Source organism: Durio zibethinus, chromosome 21, assembly GCF_047325235.1.
Source record: "Durio zibethinus cultivar Kanyao isolate XHJ-2024 chromosome 21, ASM4732523v1, whole genome shotgun sequence".
Classification (NCBI taxonomy): domain Eukaryota; kingdom Viridiplantae; phylum Streptophyta; class Magnoliopsida; order Malvales; family Malvaceae; genus Durio; species Durio zibethinus.
Genome location: NC_143182.1, coordinates 14,295,182 through 14,310,946, shown reverse-complemented (window position 1 = coordinate 14,310,946; position 15,765 = coordinate 14,295,182). Strand labels below are relative to the sequence as shown.

The 15,765-nt window shown below is 30.7% G+C and overlaps 1 protein-coding gene across 1 annotated transcript; it reads right to left on the bottom strand.

Annotated features, from left to right (window-relative positions):
- Positions 1–10,681: 10,681 nt before the first annotated feature.
- On the bottom strand, positions 10,682–14,399 carry LOC111306268 (cytochrome P450 85A-like). The gene is made up of 9 exons (XM_022904171.2): positions 14,086–14,399; positions 13,393–13,714; positions 13,138–13,287; positions 12,807–13,046; positions 12,618–12,704; positions 12,442–12,520; positions 11,712–11,818; positions 11,486–11,610; positions 10,682–11,367 (listed from the first exon to the last, which is right to left on the bottom strand). Exons 1-9 carry the CDS (start codon positions 14,274–14,276, stop codon positions 11,280–11,282), a joined length of 1,389 nt encoding a protein of 462 aa, XP_022759906.2. The 5' UTR covers positions 14,277–14,399; the 3' UTR covers positions 10,682–11,279.
- Positions 14,400–15,765: the final 1,366 nt, after the last annotated feature.

Sequence of the window (15,765 nt, the reverse complement as noted above, 5' to 3'; positions counted from 1 at the left end):
ATCTTCATTACATTAGAAAGTTAAATTTATTGTTGATGAGAAATTAATATGTGTAGTAAGAGAAAAAGATTTATTAGTCACCCAACTAGTAAATACTCTTTATGTAGAAGCAACGGATGAAGCCCTATAATGCTTATATAGAGCTTTCGAGATTGCTAATGCAGCATATGTGGTTGAGGGATCTAAACTATATTCGTCACACTTGTCTATGACAACTGAAATGGTTGTTAAACAGTTTACCAAGATGGGATGGTGACTTGAAGCTGAACTTGGGAAGAACCTACAATGAATCATGAAGCCATCAGTCATACATAACAAAAAAGACAGATTTGGCTTAGGGTATAAGCCAATAAGAGGAGACAAAGTGAGAATGGTGAATGAAAAGAAAAATAAGATGATGGCTAATCTTAGGGGATATGAGCCGGAGTTAGACCCATGGTCATTTCATACCTCTATGATTCTTTTTGTTCGGGAGGATATATTTACCCAGATCTACCTACAACCCTAAATGCAGGATTCATGAAAGAGTTTTTTGAGCTAACCATTTAAATGATGGATACGAGAAAAAGAAGAGTCGAGATGAAGAATTGTTTGTGCACCCTTATCTTACAAATTTTAAGCTAAATAACTAGAAAGTAGTAGAGCTGCCTGTTGTCTTTAATACTTCTAAAAAGTAATGTGAAACTTTAAATCTCTAATTACTTTTTATAAGCATTGGGTGATTTTTTGTGGTGTTTTTATGTTTATCATTTTAATAAAAGACTTAGAAGATGCATCCGTATTTCTTCTATTGTTTTCATCTTTCATTGTGCTTTTCATTTGCTTTTTTCATCATTTTTTTTATCATTCTATTTTTGTGTGCCAATATTCTCTTCATCTTACCATTTTGCAAGGTCCCAAATAATGACCATGAAGATAATCATGACAATAATCTTGGATTTGATTTTGAAAACTTAATTCATGTTGATGAACTTGATAATGAGAAAGATTCAGATAATTACACACTGTCTCCTGATTTGTTAAAATTAATGAAACATGAAGATAAGTCAATTGAACCTCACCAAAAAATTATCGAATTAGTAAATTTAAGAGATAGTGAGAATAAAAGAGAGGTCAAAGTTTGTACATCTCTTTTACCAGTTGAAAGGTAAAAGCTAGAAAAACTACTCTGAGAATATGTGGATGTTTCGTATGATCTTACCAGGAGATGCCAGGACTCAATACTGATATTGTAAAACACAAGTTACCTTTGAAATCAAAATTTAAACCAGTACAGTGAAAGCTAAGACGCATAAAACTAGAGATGCTGCTGAAAAGTAAAGAGGAGGTAAAAAAGTAATTTGATACAAGATTTTTAGAGGTGGCAAAATATCTTGAATGGGTAGCCAATATAGTACAGTTCTCAAAAAGGATGAACAAGTGAAAATGTGTGTTGATTATCGAGACCTGAATAGGGCAAGTCCTAAAGATAACTTTTTTATGCCTCATATCGATACTCTGGTAGATAATACTGCTAAGCACTTCAAATTTTCTTTTATGGATGGTTTCTCAGACTATAATCAGATCAAGATGGCTCAAGATGATATGAAAAAAATTATATTTGTGACCATGTGAGGAATATTCTATTATAAAGTCATGCTTTTTGGGTTGAAAAATATCGATGCTACTTATCAAAGAGCAATGGTGACTCTCTTTCATGACATGATGCATATAGAGATAGAAGTGTATGTGGATGATATGATCGTAAAATCTTATGAAGAAGAAGATCATGTAGTCAATCTTAAAAAGTTGTTCGACAAGTTGAGAAGATTTCAGTTGAAGTTGAATTCTGCCAAATTTACATTTAAAGCCAAATCAAAAAAACTATTGGGCTTTGTAGTCAATGAAAAAGGAATCGAAGTTGATCCAGATAAAATACAAGCCATCCAAAACTTATCTCCTCTTTATACCTAAAAAAAAGTATGAAGTTTCTTAGGGAGATTAAACTATGTTGCTCACTTCATCTCTCAACTTACTTATACGTGTGATGCTATTTTCAAGCTTCTCAGAAAACATGATCCTAAAGAATGGAATGATGATTGCCAAGAAGCTTTTGATAAAATCAAAGAATACTTGTCAAATCTATCTGTGTTGGTGCCACAAATGCCAAGAAAACCTTTGATTTTGTACTTGACAGTGCATGAAAATTCAATGAGATGTGTGTTGGGGCAAAGAGATGAAACTAATAAGAAAGAATGAGCAATTTACTACTTGAACAAAAAATTTACTGATTATAAGTCAAAGTATTCACCATTAGAGAATATGTGTTATGTATTAACCTGGACAGCTCGAAGGCTTACACAATACATGTTTTATCACACTACTTGGCTTATAGCAAAGCTGGATCCTATTAAGTATATCTTTAAAAAGCCTTCATTGACAGGAAGAATAGCACGATGCTAAGTTATGCTTTTAGAATATGATATCATTTATGTGACTTAAAAAACTATTAAAGGGAGTGCAATAGCTGAATTTTTTGCTGATCGTGTAGTCAAAGATTATGAGCCAATGAAATTAGATTTTTCTGATGAGGATGTGATGGCCATTAAAGAAAATGAACTTGTTGAAAAATCATGGAGGATGTGTTTTGATGGAGCTGCTAATGTTTTGGGTCATAGTATTGGGGTAATTTTGATATCTCCTGATGGGCATTATTACCCCATCACAGCTAGGTTAAATTTTAATTGTACAAATAATGTGGTTGAATATGAGGTATGTGTTATGAGTCTACAAGCAGCAATTGAAAAGAAGATCAAAGTGTTAGATGTGTTTAGAGATTCAGCTTTAGTTATTTATCAGTTACAAGGTGAATGGGAGACAAGAGACTCTAAGTTGATCCGGTACCATAAATACATCTCTGAGTTGGTCAAGCAATTTAAAGAAGTTCAATTTGAGCATCTACTCAGATAGAAAAACCAAATTGTTGATGCATTGGCTATTCTAGCTGTAATGATTAAAATAGATGCAAATACTGAAATCTAACCCATCAAGCTGGATGTGAAGGATGTACCAGTACATTGCTTAGGTGTCAAAAAAGAAGTTGATAGAAGGCCATGGTATCATGATATCATGTAATACATTAAAGCCAGCAATACCCAAAACATGCAATAAAAAATGATAAGAGAACTATCAAAAGATTGGCTATGAGTTTCTTCATTGATAGAGATATCCTTTACAAAAGAGATCGATATCAAGTGCTTTTAAGATGTGTAAATACAGCTGAAGCAAAAAAGATTATTAAAGAAGTGCATGATGGAGTTTGTGAGGCATATGTAAATAATCATATAATGGCTAGACAAATTATGAGGACTAGCTGTTATTGGTTGACAATAGAGGGTGATTGTATTGATTATGCTAGGAGATGTTATAAATGTCAAAGTTATGCTGACAAGATTCATGCTTCACTATCAACATTAAATGTTCTGGCTCCTCCATGGCCATTCTTTATGTGAGGCATGGATGTCATTGGTCCCATCACTCCAAAAGCTTTAAATAGGCATAGATTCATTTTTGTGATGATTGATTACTTCACCAAATGGATAGAAGCTGCATCATATGCTAGTGTGACCTGATTTATGGTATGTAGGTTCATAAAAAGGGAAATAATATGTAGATATGGGCTTTCAGAGATAATTATTTTTGATAATGCCAAGAACTTGAACAATAAAATGATGAATGAAGTATGCACTCAGTTCAAGATTCGTTATCGTAATTTGGTACCGTATCATCCGAAAATGAATGAGACAATGGAGGCTGCAGATAAGAATATTAAAAAAATTCTAGAGAAAATGATGAAACTTACAAAGATTGGCATGGAAAGTTACCTTTTACTTTGCATGCTTATAGAACATTAGTCCAAACATCTATTGGGGCCATCCCGTTCTCTTTGGTATATAGAATGGAAGCTGTGCTACCGATCGAAGTGAAAATTTTCTCACTAAGAGTCTTGATGGAGGTAGAGTTAGAAGAAGCAGAATGGGTTCGAAATCACTATAAGTAGTTAAACCTCATTGAAGAAAAAAGACTGTCGGCACTTTATCGTGGTCAATTATATAAAAAAAGGATGATGAAAGCACATGACAAAAAAATCCATCCATGTTGCTTTAGGGAAGGAGACTTAGTGCTAAAAAGAATCCTTCTAAATCAACATGATAATCGAAAAAAATAGACACCAAATTAGGAAGGCTCGTATGTAGTGAAAAAGGCCTTTTCTAGTGGGACATTGATTTTGACAGAGATGGATGGAAGTGATTTACCTACTTCAATAAATTCAGATGCTGTAAAAAAATATTTTACTTAAAAAAAAGAGAAAAAATGTTAAATTATCTAAGCTGAAAACTTGAAGAGATGGCTTGGATGTGAAGTAGAAGCATCATTAGAAGAAGATCCCATAACACAGGGCCAAGTATAGTTTGACAAATTCTGAAGAATCAAGGAAGTCATCTGATTTAGTTTTAGAGAAAGAGTCTGGGAAATTTTGTTCATGATTATCTTGTAATCATTATTTAGGCACCTTTGTTTCAACTCAAACACTTTGCTATGCACTTGTTATCAGCCTAATGAAATACACTTATTTTTTCCTTTATCATTATCTGATATTTTTGTTCATCGTACAAGTGAATAAGAGAAATGTGTGATTGCATTTTATTTGTCTTGAACTTAAAATGATGAAACGAAAAACAAACATGAAAGATCTTAGCATTACTTTTAAAGTTGACAAAGGTAAATGAAAAAGGATGAGAAAAACATGACAAGACATTGATGTGGTAGACTTTAGAAGAAGAAAAATGAAGAATACAATGGTCAGTAGTTAAGAACATATTGGTCATATAGCAATAGTTGAGAATTTTGAAATAAAAAACGAGAGATTTTGAGAACCTTTTTACTACAATGGATAATTTTGGATTGCATTACATGCATTGCATTTAGAGCACTTAGTGCATCCGTCTATGAACAATTTTAATAAAGACAAAGACTTTCCATTTTCTAATAAAAACAAGATTTTGATATTCGGATGAAGAAACAAGAGATTTCAAAAGAGAAAAATTTAATTATTCAAAGATGAGAACTTAGTTTCGAGAACATATGAGATTTTTTAAAGTTGTTGAGCCTCTGCTGAGAGGAGCTTTTTCAAAATAAGAATTTTAAAGTTGTTGAGCCTTTGCTGAGATGAGCTTTTTCAAGATGAGATTTTTTAAAGTTGTTGAGCCTCTGCTGAGATGAGCTTTCAAGAGAATTTTATAGTTGTTGAGCCTCTAATGAGATGAGCTTTTTCAAGAAAATTTTAAAGTTATTGAGCCTCTACTGAGATGAGCTTTTTTAAGAGAATTTTAAAATTGTTGTGCCTCTATTGAGAGAAGCTTTTTCAAAAGAATTTCAAAGTTGTTGAGTCTCTACTTAGAGGAACTTTTTTTTTTAATTTTTAAAAATTGTTGAGCCTTTACTTAGAGGAACCTTTTAAATTTTCAAAGATGTGGTTAAACTTTTAGAACCTTAAAAAATATATATATATATATTTTGTGCTTAATGTTTCTTCTTTCAGAACAAAATGGTTGTTTGTTTGTCTTTGCCTTATTCTTGATTCTCAAAAATAGGTAAAGAAAGGCAATTGTAAACACCATTTTTTTAATTATTGTTATTATTTATTTATTTTATTTTATTGTTTTTCATTTTCTATTTTTTTTCTTCTTTCTTTCCTTCTATCTTTTTCTTTCTTCCTTTTTCTTATCCGATTCAAGTTGACTAAGCATGAGTGCATTAAATGCACTCTTTCTAAAATCCAAAACCACCACCTGCACTCGTTGACACTAGCCAACCCGTGAATGTTAGCTTATCACGCCAGTTGAAAAAATAAGACTCGAATCCCTAAAGATCTGGGATTTGAATCCCAGCAAGCTCTATAAATAAAGCTTGTAATCTACGAAAAATTGAGGAATTGAAAAAAAAAAGGCAAAAAAAATTGAAAAAAAAAAGCTTTTTGTAAAAAAAATAAGGCCATTTTGCAGAAAAAAAAAAGAAGACAGAAACAGTCCCCTAGAATGAGGAACCCAGCGCCAGAGAAGCTATCTACAAAAAAAAATCACTTTTAGTTTTAAAAAAAAAACTTGAAAGTTTGAACCTCAATCTACGCTTATCAGGGCTGTTTCTGGCGAAAATAAGGTTGGATCTAGAACGAGGACGAAAAAAAGAAGCTTTTAGGAGATTGTGAAATTTTTGAAAACTGGTGACCACTACCGGTGACCGACGAATGACGGTGGCGACGACAGAGGAGTGGCTAACCGGTGATTTTTTTTTGCTGAGTTAAAAAAAAAAAATTTTTCTGCTGAAGGAAAAAAATGAATGAAATTTTTTTTTTTTTTTACTTTTATAAAGAAGACTAAACCCAAAACGACGTCGTTTCAATAATGCCCAAAATGACGCCTTTTTGAGATTGAGGATCAACGAGTCGACCCGCAACCCAACCTGGGATCCATGCAATCGACCCAACGATCCGTTCCCTTTTTGACTCCTGATCGGTTCATCTGAATCGATCCAGATCGGGTCGAACCGTCCCTAAACCGTCACATCGAACTGAGCCGCCAATCCGACCGAACCCGTGTTGACTGGACCGTTGATAGGTCCGGTTAAGTAAAAAAAAATTTTTTTTGAATTTTTTTAAAGATTTTTTTATATATTATTTTTGTTATTTTAATTATTATTATTAATATTTGTACATGTAAAAATGTTTAAATTTATCAAAATAAATTTTTATTGTTTTATAATATTTAATAATATAAATTTGATAAAAAAATAAGAAAAGAAAAATTTATCCAATGATTAGATTTAAAGGTATTCAAGTAGTGATGCCTATGAAATCTCTAGGTGAGAAGAATTTTTTTTTAAATACTACCAGTATATTGGAGTATTTATAAAAAACTTTCAATACCATAAAAAAAATTTTTTTGTTAACAATAAATAAAAACTAATTAATAAATTAAGAATAAGTAATATAAACAAGGACAAAAAGAAATTTTATCTAATGATGGGATTCTAAAAGTATTCCGAGTAGAGATGCTTTAAGAAATCCCTAAGTGAGAAACTTTTTTTTAAAATATTATTAACGTATTGGAATATTTATAGAAAATCTTCAATACAATAAAAAAATTTTTTTTTCAAAATTAAAAATAAAAAAATTAATAAATCAATTAATAAAATTTTTGAAAAAGAGAATAAAATGTGTACATCAATATGTTATTATTTGTATTGCATACATGACATAAATTTTTTACGAAAAGTAAATTCGGACCTCCAAAGATGAGATTTTAAGGTATTCCGAGAAGTGATGCCTAAAAAATCTCTAGGTGAGAAAAAATTTTTCTAATGTTACCAATGTACTGAAACATTTTAGAAATTATTTCAATAAAAAGATTCTAATTTATTTTTCTCAAATAATATTTGAATATAAAAACAATAAATAAAAAAATCAAGAAAATTAATTTTCAAATACCGAAAATAAGATTATTTTTATCAAAATCGAAGGATAACATGTAGTTAATTGGTACCGTTTAAACGGGTGCTATGGGAGTGCTAATCATTTCCTACACGTAATCGACTCCCGAACCAAGACTGTTGCGCAGACTCTAAAATTATTTTTTTAATAAATTTTAATTAATTTTAAGATTTTAGTAAAAAGATATGTTTTAATAGGTGACCAATCACACCTAATCAAAAAAAGATTGATGGCGACTCTATTAATTTTTTATTTTATTTTCAAATTCGTCAGTCGGACACAAAATCATTATGACAGATAATTTTCAAGGAATGCCTTAGCAGCTTGTTATTGAGTTCATGAGGGAACAAAGTTGCAAAGTGATAACCATTTGAATTCGTTGCTTTGCTTCAGAGGAAGAAAGATGCTGCCTCAGAACCATGCTCATCAACAGCTATAGACATGTTATTCTAGCAACAGCTCCAGCACTCAAATTAATAATAAAATTTGCTATACTTAATCATATGTGAAAATATGAAATAAATGGTACATGTAAAATCAAATTTCATCATAAAATATATAAGAACAGTTTGAGGTAATTAAAATGTTCATAAATAAACACTTTTAGATCCGAATCTTACTTCTGCTAAAATTATTTATTAATGACAACAATACCAATGATCTTTGGTGAGTATTGAATTTACTGACATGAAATAATTATTTCATAAAATCTTAATAATGCTTTTAGTACTTGTCTATTATATAAAATATATACATATGATATGTATATATATATATATATATATGCATATATTATATATAAATGTATATATATTTATATAGTAACCTACCCTTGAAATAAAAACAACTTTTCCTAGGGATAGGCATTAGGATTACCTTTCATTGGGATTGTTTCGGTGCTTAATTTACATAGAATAGGGCCTTCAATTTCAGTGGGGGAGTGTCTTTCTTTCACATCTAACTTATAATGTCATAATCTCGTATTAAAAAGATACGTGGATAAAAAATGATATATATATAAATTTAATTTTAAATTTATGAAATATTTTTTATGAAATAAAATCGTGAGATTTTTAAGTTAAAATAGATAATATCTTACAGGTTAGGTACAAATCTTCATAAATAGTATCAAAACGATCATCAATCGGTGACCATGAAAATCACTAAGTGTTACACGATGGTCTGATGTGATTTTGGTTTTATGGATGGATTCGATTTGACAAGAACCTCAAGCATTAAAAGTGAAGAGATTATAATGTCTCAATCCTACATCAAAAAAATGTATGAATAAAGAGTGATATATATGTAGATATTTAATTTTAAGATGTGTAGATAAAAATAATATATATGTAAAGATTTAATTTCAAGCTTATAAGATTTTTTTTGTGAAATAGAATCGTGAGACTTTCTAATTAAAACGAATAATACTTTAGAGGTTAGATGTAGATTTTCACAAAACTTGAGTTTGTCAAATAGTTGTGGCTTTGAACCATAGCCATAACCACTAGCGAAAGCAATAACAAAATCTTAAATGAGATTAGAATCTAAGAGATGGTAAGAAGAAAGTGGTGAAAGCCATTGACATCTGATGAAAAACAAAAGTAATTTAAGCTTTAAGAATGATTAATATGGAAATGCTCAAGTGACGAGAGAGGCATTGCTATAACAATAATAATAATAATAATAATAATAATAATAATAATATATTAACTTTATTTATGGTGAATTTTTTTTCTCTCGTGTCAATAGTGAGAGATGAGAAGGTTTTCTTTCTTTTAAAAAACTTAATTTCTTTTTTTGTCTGATATTATCAAAAATTAAATTTTAATCATTAAAAATAAGAATCCAATATGTTACCTATAAAAAAAAATTAAAAAAAAAACCCTTAATTTCTTTGAAAGATAAGGAAGCAGGGTTTGCTGAGTTTCGGGAGCAAACTTTCAGTTCAACGTGGCAAAAGCTCCTTTTCTAATGAGATGAGATACTATGGGCCCAAGATTGGGAAAATGAAATCTACAAGTTCGCTAGTCCCCAAGTTAAGTAGCCCATTAGTTTTAGCGGTCCACCAAAATAGTCCAGAAGCTGTAACCCAATAAAGCAATGATAGATTTCTCCATCGGGTTTCGTGATCCAAGACAAGTAAATCGGAGGATTATCATTTCATGCATCGGTAGAATTTTCATATTTCACAAGCCTGATCAAAATATTTCCACATAATTTTAATTTATTATATTAATTTATTAACTTTTAAATATATTCTGATAGGATATGTTGATAATCTTTTCAACTTTATTTTTATAGTTCAAAAGCCTTATCAAAATATTGCCAAATATTATTATTTTTTATATTAATTTATTAGCTTTTAAATATATTCTACTAAAATATATGATAATCATTTTAGCTTTATTAGTGAAGTTAAAAATTTTATGTATTAAATAAATTTTCATAAATTATCTTTACCTTTCTAGCTTAATTCGATGATCTCTTTTTTATTCATCTCAATGGTAAGGATACAATTGATTGAATTTGAGTCGATATAGTATCAAGTTTGAACTCAAGCTTGATTTGAAATTCGATGCTTGAAATTCGGTTCGAACTCGATTGCGTTTTATTTTTTTAGTTCAAGCTCGACTCGAGATAAAAATTAAATTATTCGAACTCGTTTGATTAGGTTCGATTAATATGTAAAAATAAACTTGATTCTTATATTCAATAAAAATTTAATTATTTATACTCAAGTTAAAGTTCGAGTTCGAGATATTTTATTAATTAAAATAATAAAAATATATTTAAATATAAAAATCGGATTAAGCTTGCAAGCTATTTAATTTAAGTATAAGAATACTCGAACTTAATTCGATCAATGAGTCGAGCTACTTGAGCTCAAGCTCCACTCAATAATAATCAAACCAAATTCAAATTTTATTTGAATCTAATTCGAACAACTTACGAATACTAATATATCATTTACACATTTATTCAATGGTATAATAAGACTCACAGTTATTAATCTAGTTAGTTATGAGATAAGCTTCTTTTTATTGTCAATCAAAGTTTAATTTTAATGAAGAGCACTCAAAAAATTTTTCTGAATGCATTGGATTGATATGAAAAAAGCATCTTTAAAATGACTTGGGAAGTAAATTAAGCCTAAGCAAAGTTTTAAAACACCTTGATGGTATTAGAAAAAAACCACTAGAATCATAAAACCGAAACCCTCAAATTTTGTATTACCTGATTATATTGTCGAGAAATCTTAGCAGATGCATCCAGGTCCAGAATAACATACAGTGCAGAAGGAAAAAAAAATAAAAAATAAAACAACATTTCTGAAAAATAGAAGTCTTTAATTTGAACTGCTACTCTTCCAACTTCACAATCATAAAAGAAAAAAAATGAAAAAAATAGTATTACATTAGCTTTTCAAGTATTAATGGAACATATATATATATATATCCTGGAAGAGTTCAAATCCAACTAGAAAATGAGTTTTGGTAATTCGTGTATCGTGTTCGCATTTGAGATTATTACTATAACTTATATATATATATATATATATGGAAGATATTTGTATTAGCAAATTCTCCCAGTTTGGTAAGAATATGCTGTAATCCTACCAAAAAATAGAGGGCACAATTTCAGAATTCACAGTCAGTAGCCTGAAAACAGGAAAACTCATCAGTGTCATTCATTTCCTACTTTTGTTAGAACATAGGAATTTTACTATCTTTTCTGTACTTATATTAGTTAGTCAGTAAGATGAAACTCTAATGTGTAGTCCATTTGGTGCTTCAACTCTTGGAAATTTCATCAATTTTTCTCCCCCAACTTCTTCCCATCTGCACTCAAAACGAGAATGGAAAAAACATTTAAAATTCCCATGAACTAAATTCATTTTCTTTGTTTTTTTATATATTTTTTCTGTTTTTCAGATTGAACAATGATATATTAGCTTACCTGTATCTGGTTACAAAATAGTGAAGGAAAGTAGAAATTTCTGCTATTCCTAGTTCCTTTCCAGGACACTGCCTGGTGCCTCCTCCAAATATTAAGAAATAACTTTGAGATTCCAAGCTCATGTCCTGCATTCAGGAATCATTTAAAATTAAACATGGAACTTCTTTCATGGATAAAATGCGGGGAAAATAGGCAAAAAAACTGGAAGAAATTATCGGTTACGAACCATCCATCTCCATGGATTAAAGGCTAATGGATCAGCATATTGAAAAGGGTCATAGTTTATCTCTCTTGTATAAACATAAATTCTCCAGCCTTTAGGAATCACAAATCCTGGAAAAGAAAAAAACAGAAAAGAAAATTGAAGATCAGACATGTATAATTCCTTTTAAGTTGTTTCAATGTTGAACTAGAAAGTGAGGAAGGCCCAGAATGTTATCTAGAGGCTAGTGAAAACCCAATCATTGGACAAACTGAGTAATACGTAAAAATATAGAATCCGAAGTTTAACTCAGTTCATATAACTATTTTTCATATCTAACCTTCAAATTTTAGCACCTGCAAACCTCTTCTATCCCAAGCTATTGCTTTCTTTATTCCAAGAAAAGTTTCAAAAACATAAAAATGTATAGAACATATTTTAACCCTGATAAAAACCTTCTGTTCTTCTGAAAAAAACTTCCTTTCTTTTCAAAAATCATTGAAAATAAGAAAATGAATCATCCAGGGAATTGTCTAGCTGGATTGGTAGGTATGGCATGTAAATCACGATAAGGTAAGGTCCACCAAGGGAAGATGATCTCATATGCATTACATTTTTTTACACGATTTTTTTCTGGTTCAAAAAGTTCCCTGCAAACTCAACTTCTTGAGCCCATAAAGTTCATATAGAAAGGTAAAACCAAAAAGAATTATTTTCAATATATGGATCCCACTATGAATATTTTAATGCTCACCATTTAGTTCCATTTCTTGAGTAGTTTTCCTCAAAACTCCATTAACAATTGTAGCTAATCTTAAAGTCTCAAAAATCACCTGCATGAAAAGAAGCACAGCAAATCATTAAACTTTTCTTTGTAAAAAAAGTGATTACAAAAATGCTTTGTCTAAAAAAAATCTACAAATTTCTTACCGCTCTTGTAAACCTCATTGACTTAAGGTCATTCCATTCAATTGGATTCTCTGGCTTTTTTCTGTCTTTAATTGCCATATGTTCTTTCTGAAAAATTTTTTTACAATAACTCAACAAACCCAAAAAGCATGAAACAAAGATATAGAAAATAGTTCAAGGCTGAAGAAAAATGTTTTTTTTTTAACTTACTCTTAGCTCTTCAAGAACTCTTGGATGATCATGGAGATACTTGACAGCCATCATCGAAGTAGTCGAAACAGTCTCATAACCAGAGTATAAAATTGTGATTATTTGATCAATGATCTCATCATCACTTAGTTTATGTCTATTACTATCATCTTTTCTCATCAAGTAGCCAAGCATGTCGTTGTGGGAATCAGCTCTCTCCTTAATAAGTTGTCCTAATATTCTTATAATATTTTTCCTTGCCTGCAAATCATAATAAAACATCTTACTTATTAACTATAACCGGAAACTGCAATGAAAAATTAGATATGAGTTGAAAGGCTTATCAATTTACCTGAAATCCGCGGCAATAATTTGTACCAGGAAGATCAATAGGAAGTGATAAGGTCCCTAAAACCAATTTAAAGAACTCAGGCATGAATTCTTGAGCTACTGAACTGGATTCAGCACTGGCAATTTGCTTAAGTGATGATAGAAACGCCATCTATACAAAATATCAGAACAGAAGCAGATTAGAAACAGGGGAACTATGAGCAAAACCATTTAAAAATTTTCATAGTTTTTGTATGAATTTGAATGTCATACAAACCTCTTTTGTCTTTTCTTGTATGTTAATGACTTTTTTGTCCCAATTACTGAGGAAAGTTCTCATGAATTCATCTATTTTTGGCAAAAGTTGTTCTCTGATCATGGTGTGGCTAATGAGGGCAAGCAGAGCTCCTCTCATTTGCTTATGAGTGGAGCCATGGACTGCTGCAATGTTACATTTTCCCAAGATATCTAGCATGGATTGTGGGTAGCCAGGAACAAGGCCTTTGGCTTCACTCATGAGGATATACCTGTTCAACTCTGGATCCATGGAAACAACAGTAGGACACCCCAGTATATGGGATTTGAAAACACTGCCATATCTGTTTGTAGGAGAAAAGAAGTACACAGAATTATATTAAAGTAGTATTAGATAAATTACATGAATGTTTTACCGTTTTTTATGCTAAATTTAAAATCTCTATAACTGTTTTTAAGTGACAGCCATGACATGCTAAGAACATTATTACTCCCATAAAAGGAAAAAAAAGGGAAAAAGAGACATAAAAGAGAAACTCTTTTAACATATAGCTTTCAAATGGGGTTTTGCCAAACTGAAAAGCCAGTATATATATATTTATGACTTGAAAGAACAGAACAACTTTCAAGCTTTTGAAGCCATTCCAAAGTAATAAGCTGTTGTATAGGGAACAGAAACAGAAGAAAGTAAGAAAGATTGACGTAAAACAATCACCTTGCTCTTTGATTTTTCATGAAGTTAGGACCTTGCTTGAGAAACTCAGAGGTTTCGCCAAAGACCGGCCAACCCATTGTACCAGGGGGCAGACCTTTCTTCCTGTATCTCATCCCATTCCATTTCAAAAGTGCAGTGCAGATACAGAGGACCAAGGCAAACAACCCAAGAATCACCACGAAAACAGCCATTGATACTCTCAAGAAGCTCTCTAAAGTCCCACTTCAAAAGAGAAAGTTCTCTAAATGCTTATGGGGGCTTCCTCCTAAGTCTAAATTAGCCAGAAGGATGATATATATATATATAGCCCAGTAAAACACCCCCTCTATCTATAGTCATTGCGAGATAAAAGACATATAGGCCAATCCATGCAGCACACTAGGAAGGGACCCTACACTCAAAAAGACCTCAAGTGATACTAACAAACTAATAATTAGACATTAGCAATTTCTGATTCTATTCATGTCAAACACGTATAAAACACAAAAATTATCGTGTCATAATTTATATCAACGACATATTTTTCAGTATTTTCCAAATCCTTTTTTTTATCAAAACTTTAACATATTTTCCTATATTTTTTACGTTATGAACTAATAATTAGACTTGGCAATTTCAGTTTCTATTTGTGTCAAACATATATAAAACACAAAAATTATCATGTCATAATTCATATCAACGAATCTAAATATATGTCATATTTTTCAGTATTTTCCAAATCTTTTTTGTTGTCAAAACTTTAACACATGTCATTTTCATATATTTTTTATGTTATGTCACAATATTATGTTTATAATTACCACATCTACTAATAAGCAATCCAAAATAACAATAAAAAGTAAAAAATTATATTTATTCAAACAATTTTTTACTAAGCTAAGTGGCTAAACCTCTTGACTAAACATAGATTTGAATCTTAAACTCTTCACGTTTAACGATGGGGTTTTTTTCTTAAATAAAAAGTAATATGCAGATCAAACCACAACTCATTCTTCAGGATTTTAGGCTTGAATGTTTTGTTTGATAGTCAAGGTGGTAGATACTATCAAATAATCTTGTGGGATTTTACGAGGACGGAAGATTTGAAACCTAGTTTTTTAAGTTGAGAAAGCATATATTAATTATTGAATCAAATATTCGGATATAACTTTACAATAATTCTTTACCAAGAGAATTTTTGGTGGTTATTACAAAGAAATTATTTGGATACAATAGGAATGAACACTACATAAAAAAGACCTAACTAATTAAGTTAGAAAAAGGGATAGGAAGTTTAGGAAGAGGCACATGCAAACCACCCCTATTGGTCCTAAAATTAAAAAAAAAAAAAAAAAAAAGTGCACCCCTAAAGCCCTAGTCGTTCACATGTCTGTCAACAAGATTTGCTCATAGAATTTAAAAAAAAAGAAAAGAAAAGAAAAGAAAACCACACACACAAGGACAGCCTCTTGGTTACCATGTGAATTGGTGAAGAGAGAGAAAAAAAAGAGAACTTTGGTTTCATTCTAACTGCAATTTGGACTGCCCCATTGTGTAGCGGTTTGTTGCTGCTGCTGTGTATGGCACTGTAATTCTTAGAAAACTATACTATTTGGACTGTTTATTGATATACAATTCCAACTATCTTCGTTTTTCCCAGGGTTTTTCCAACAGAGATAAAACTTGAAAGTAATAGTATTT

Coding starts and splice junctions, on each gene's coding strand:
- LOC111306268 (XM_022904171.2), bottom strand. CDS start 14,276: ATGGCTGTTTTCGTGGTGATTCTTGGGTTGTTTGCCTTGGTCCTCTGT. Junction 12,521..12,617: donor CAATGAGGTTTACAAGAGCG/GTAAGAAATTTG, acceptor CTTTTCATGCAG/GTGATTTTTGAGACTTTAAG. Junction 11,368..11,485: donor TATTTTGTAACCAGATACAG/GTAAGCTAATAT, acceptor TTTTGAGTGCAG/ATGGGAAGAAGTTGGGGGAG.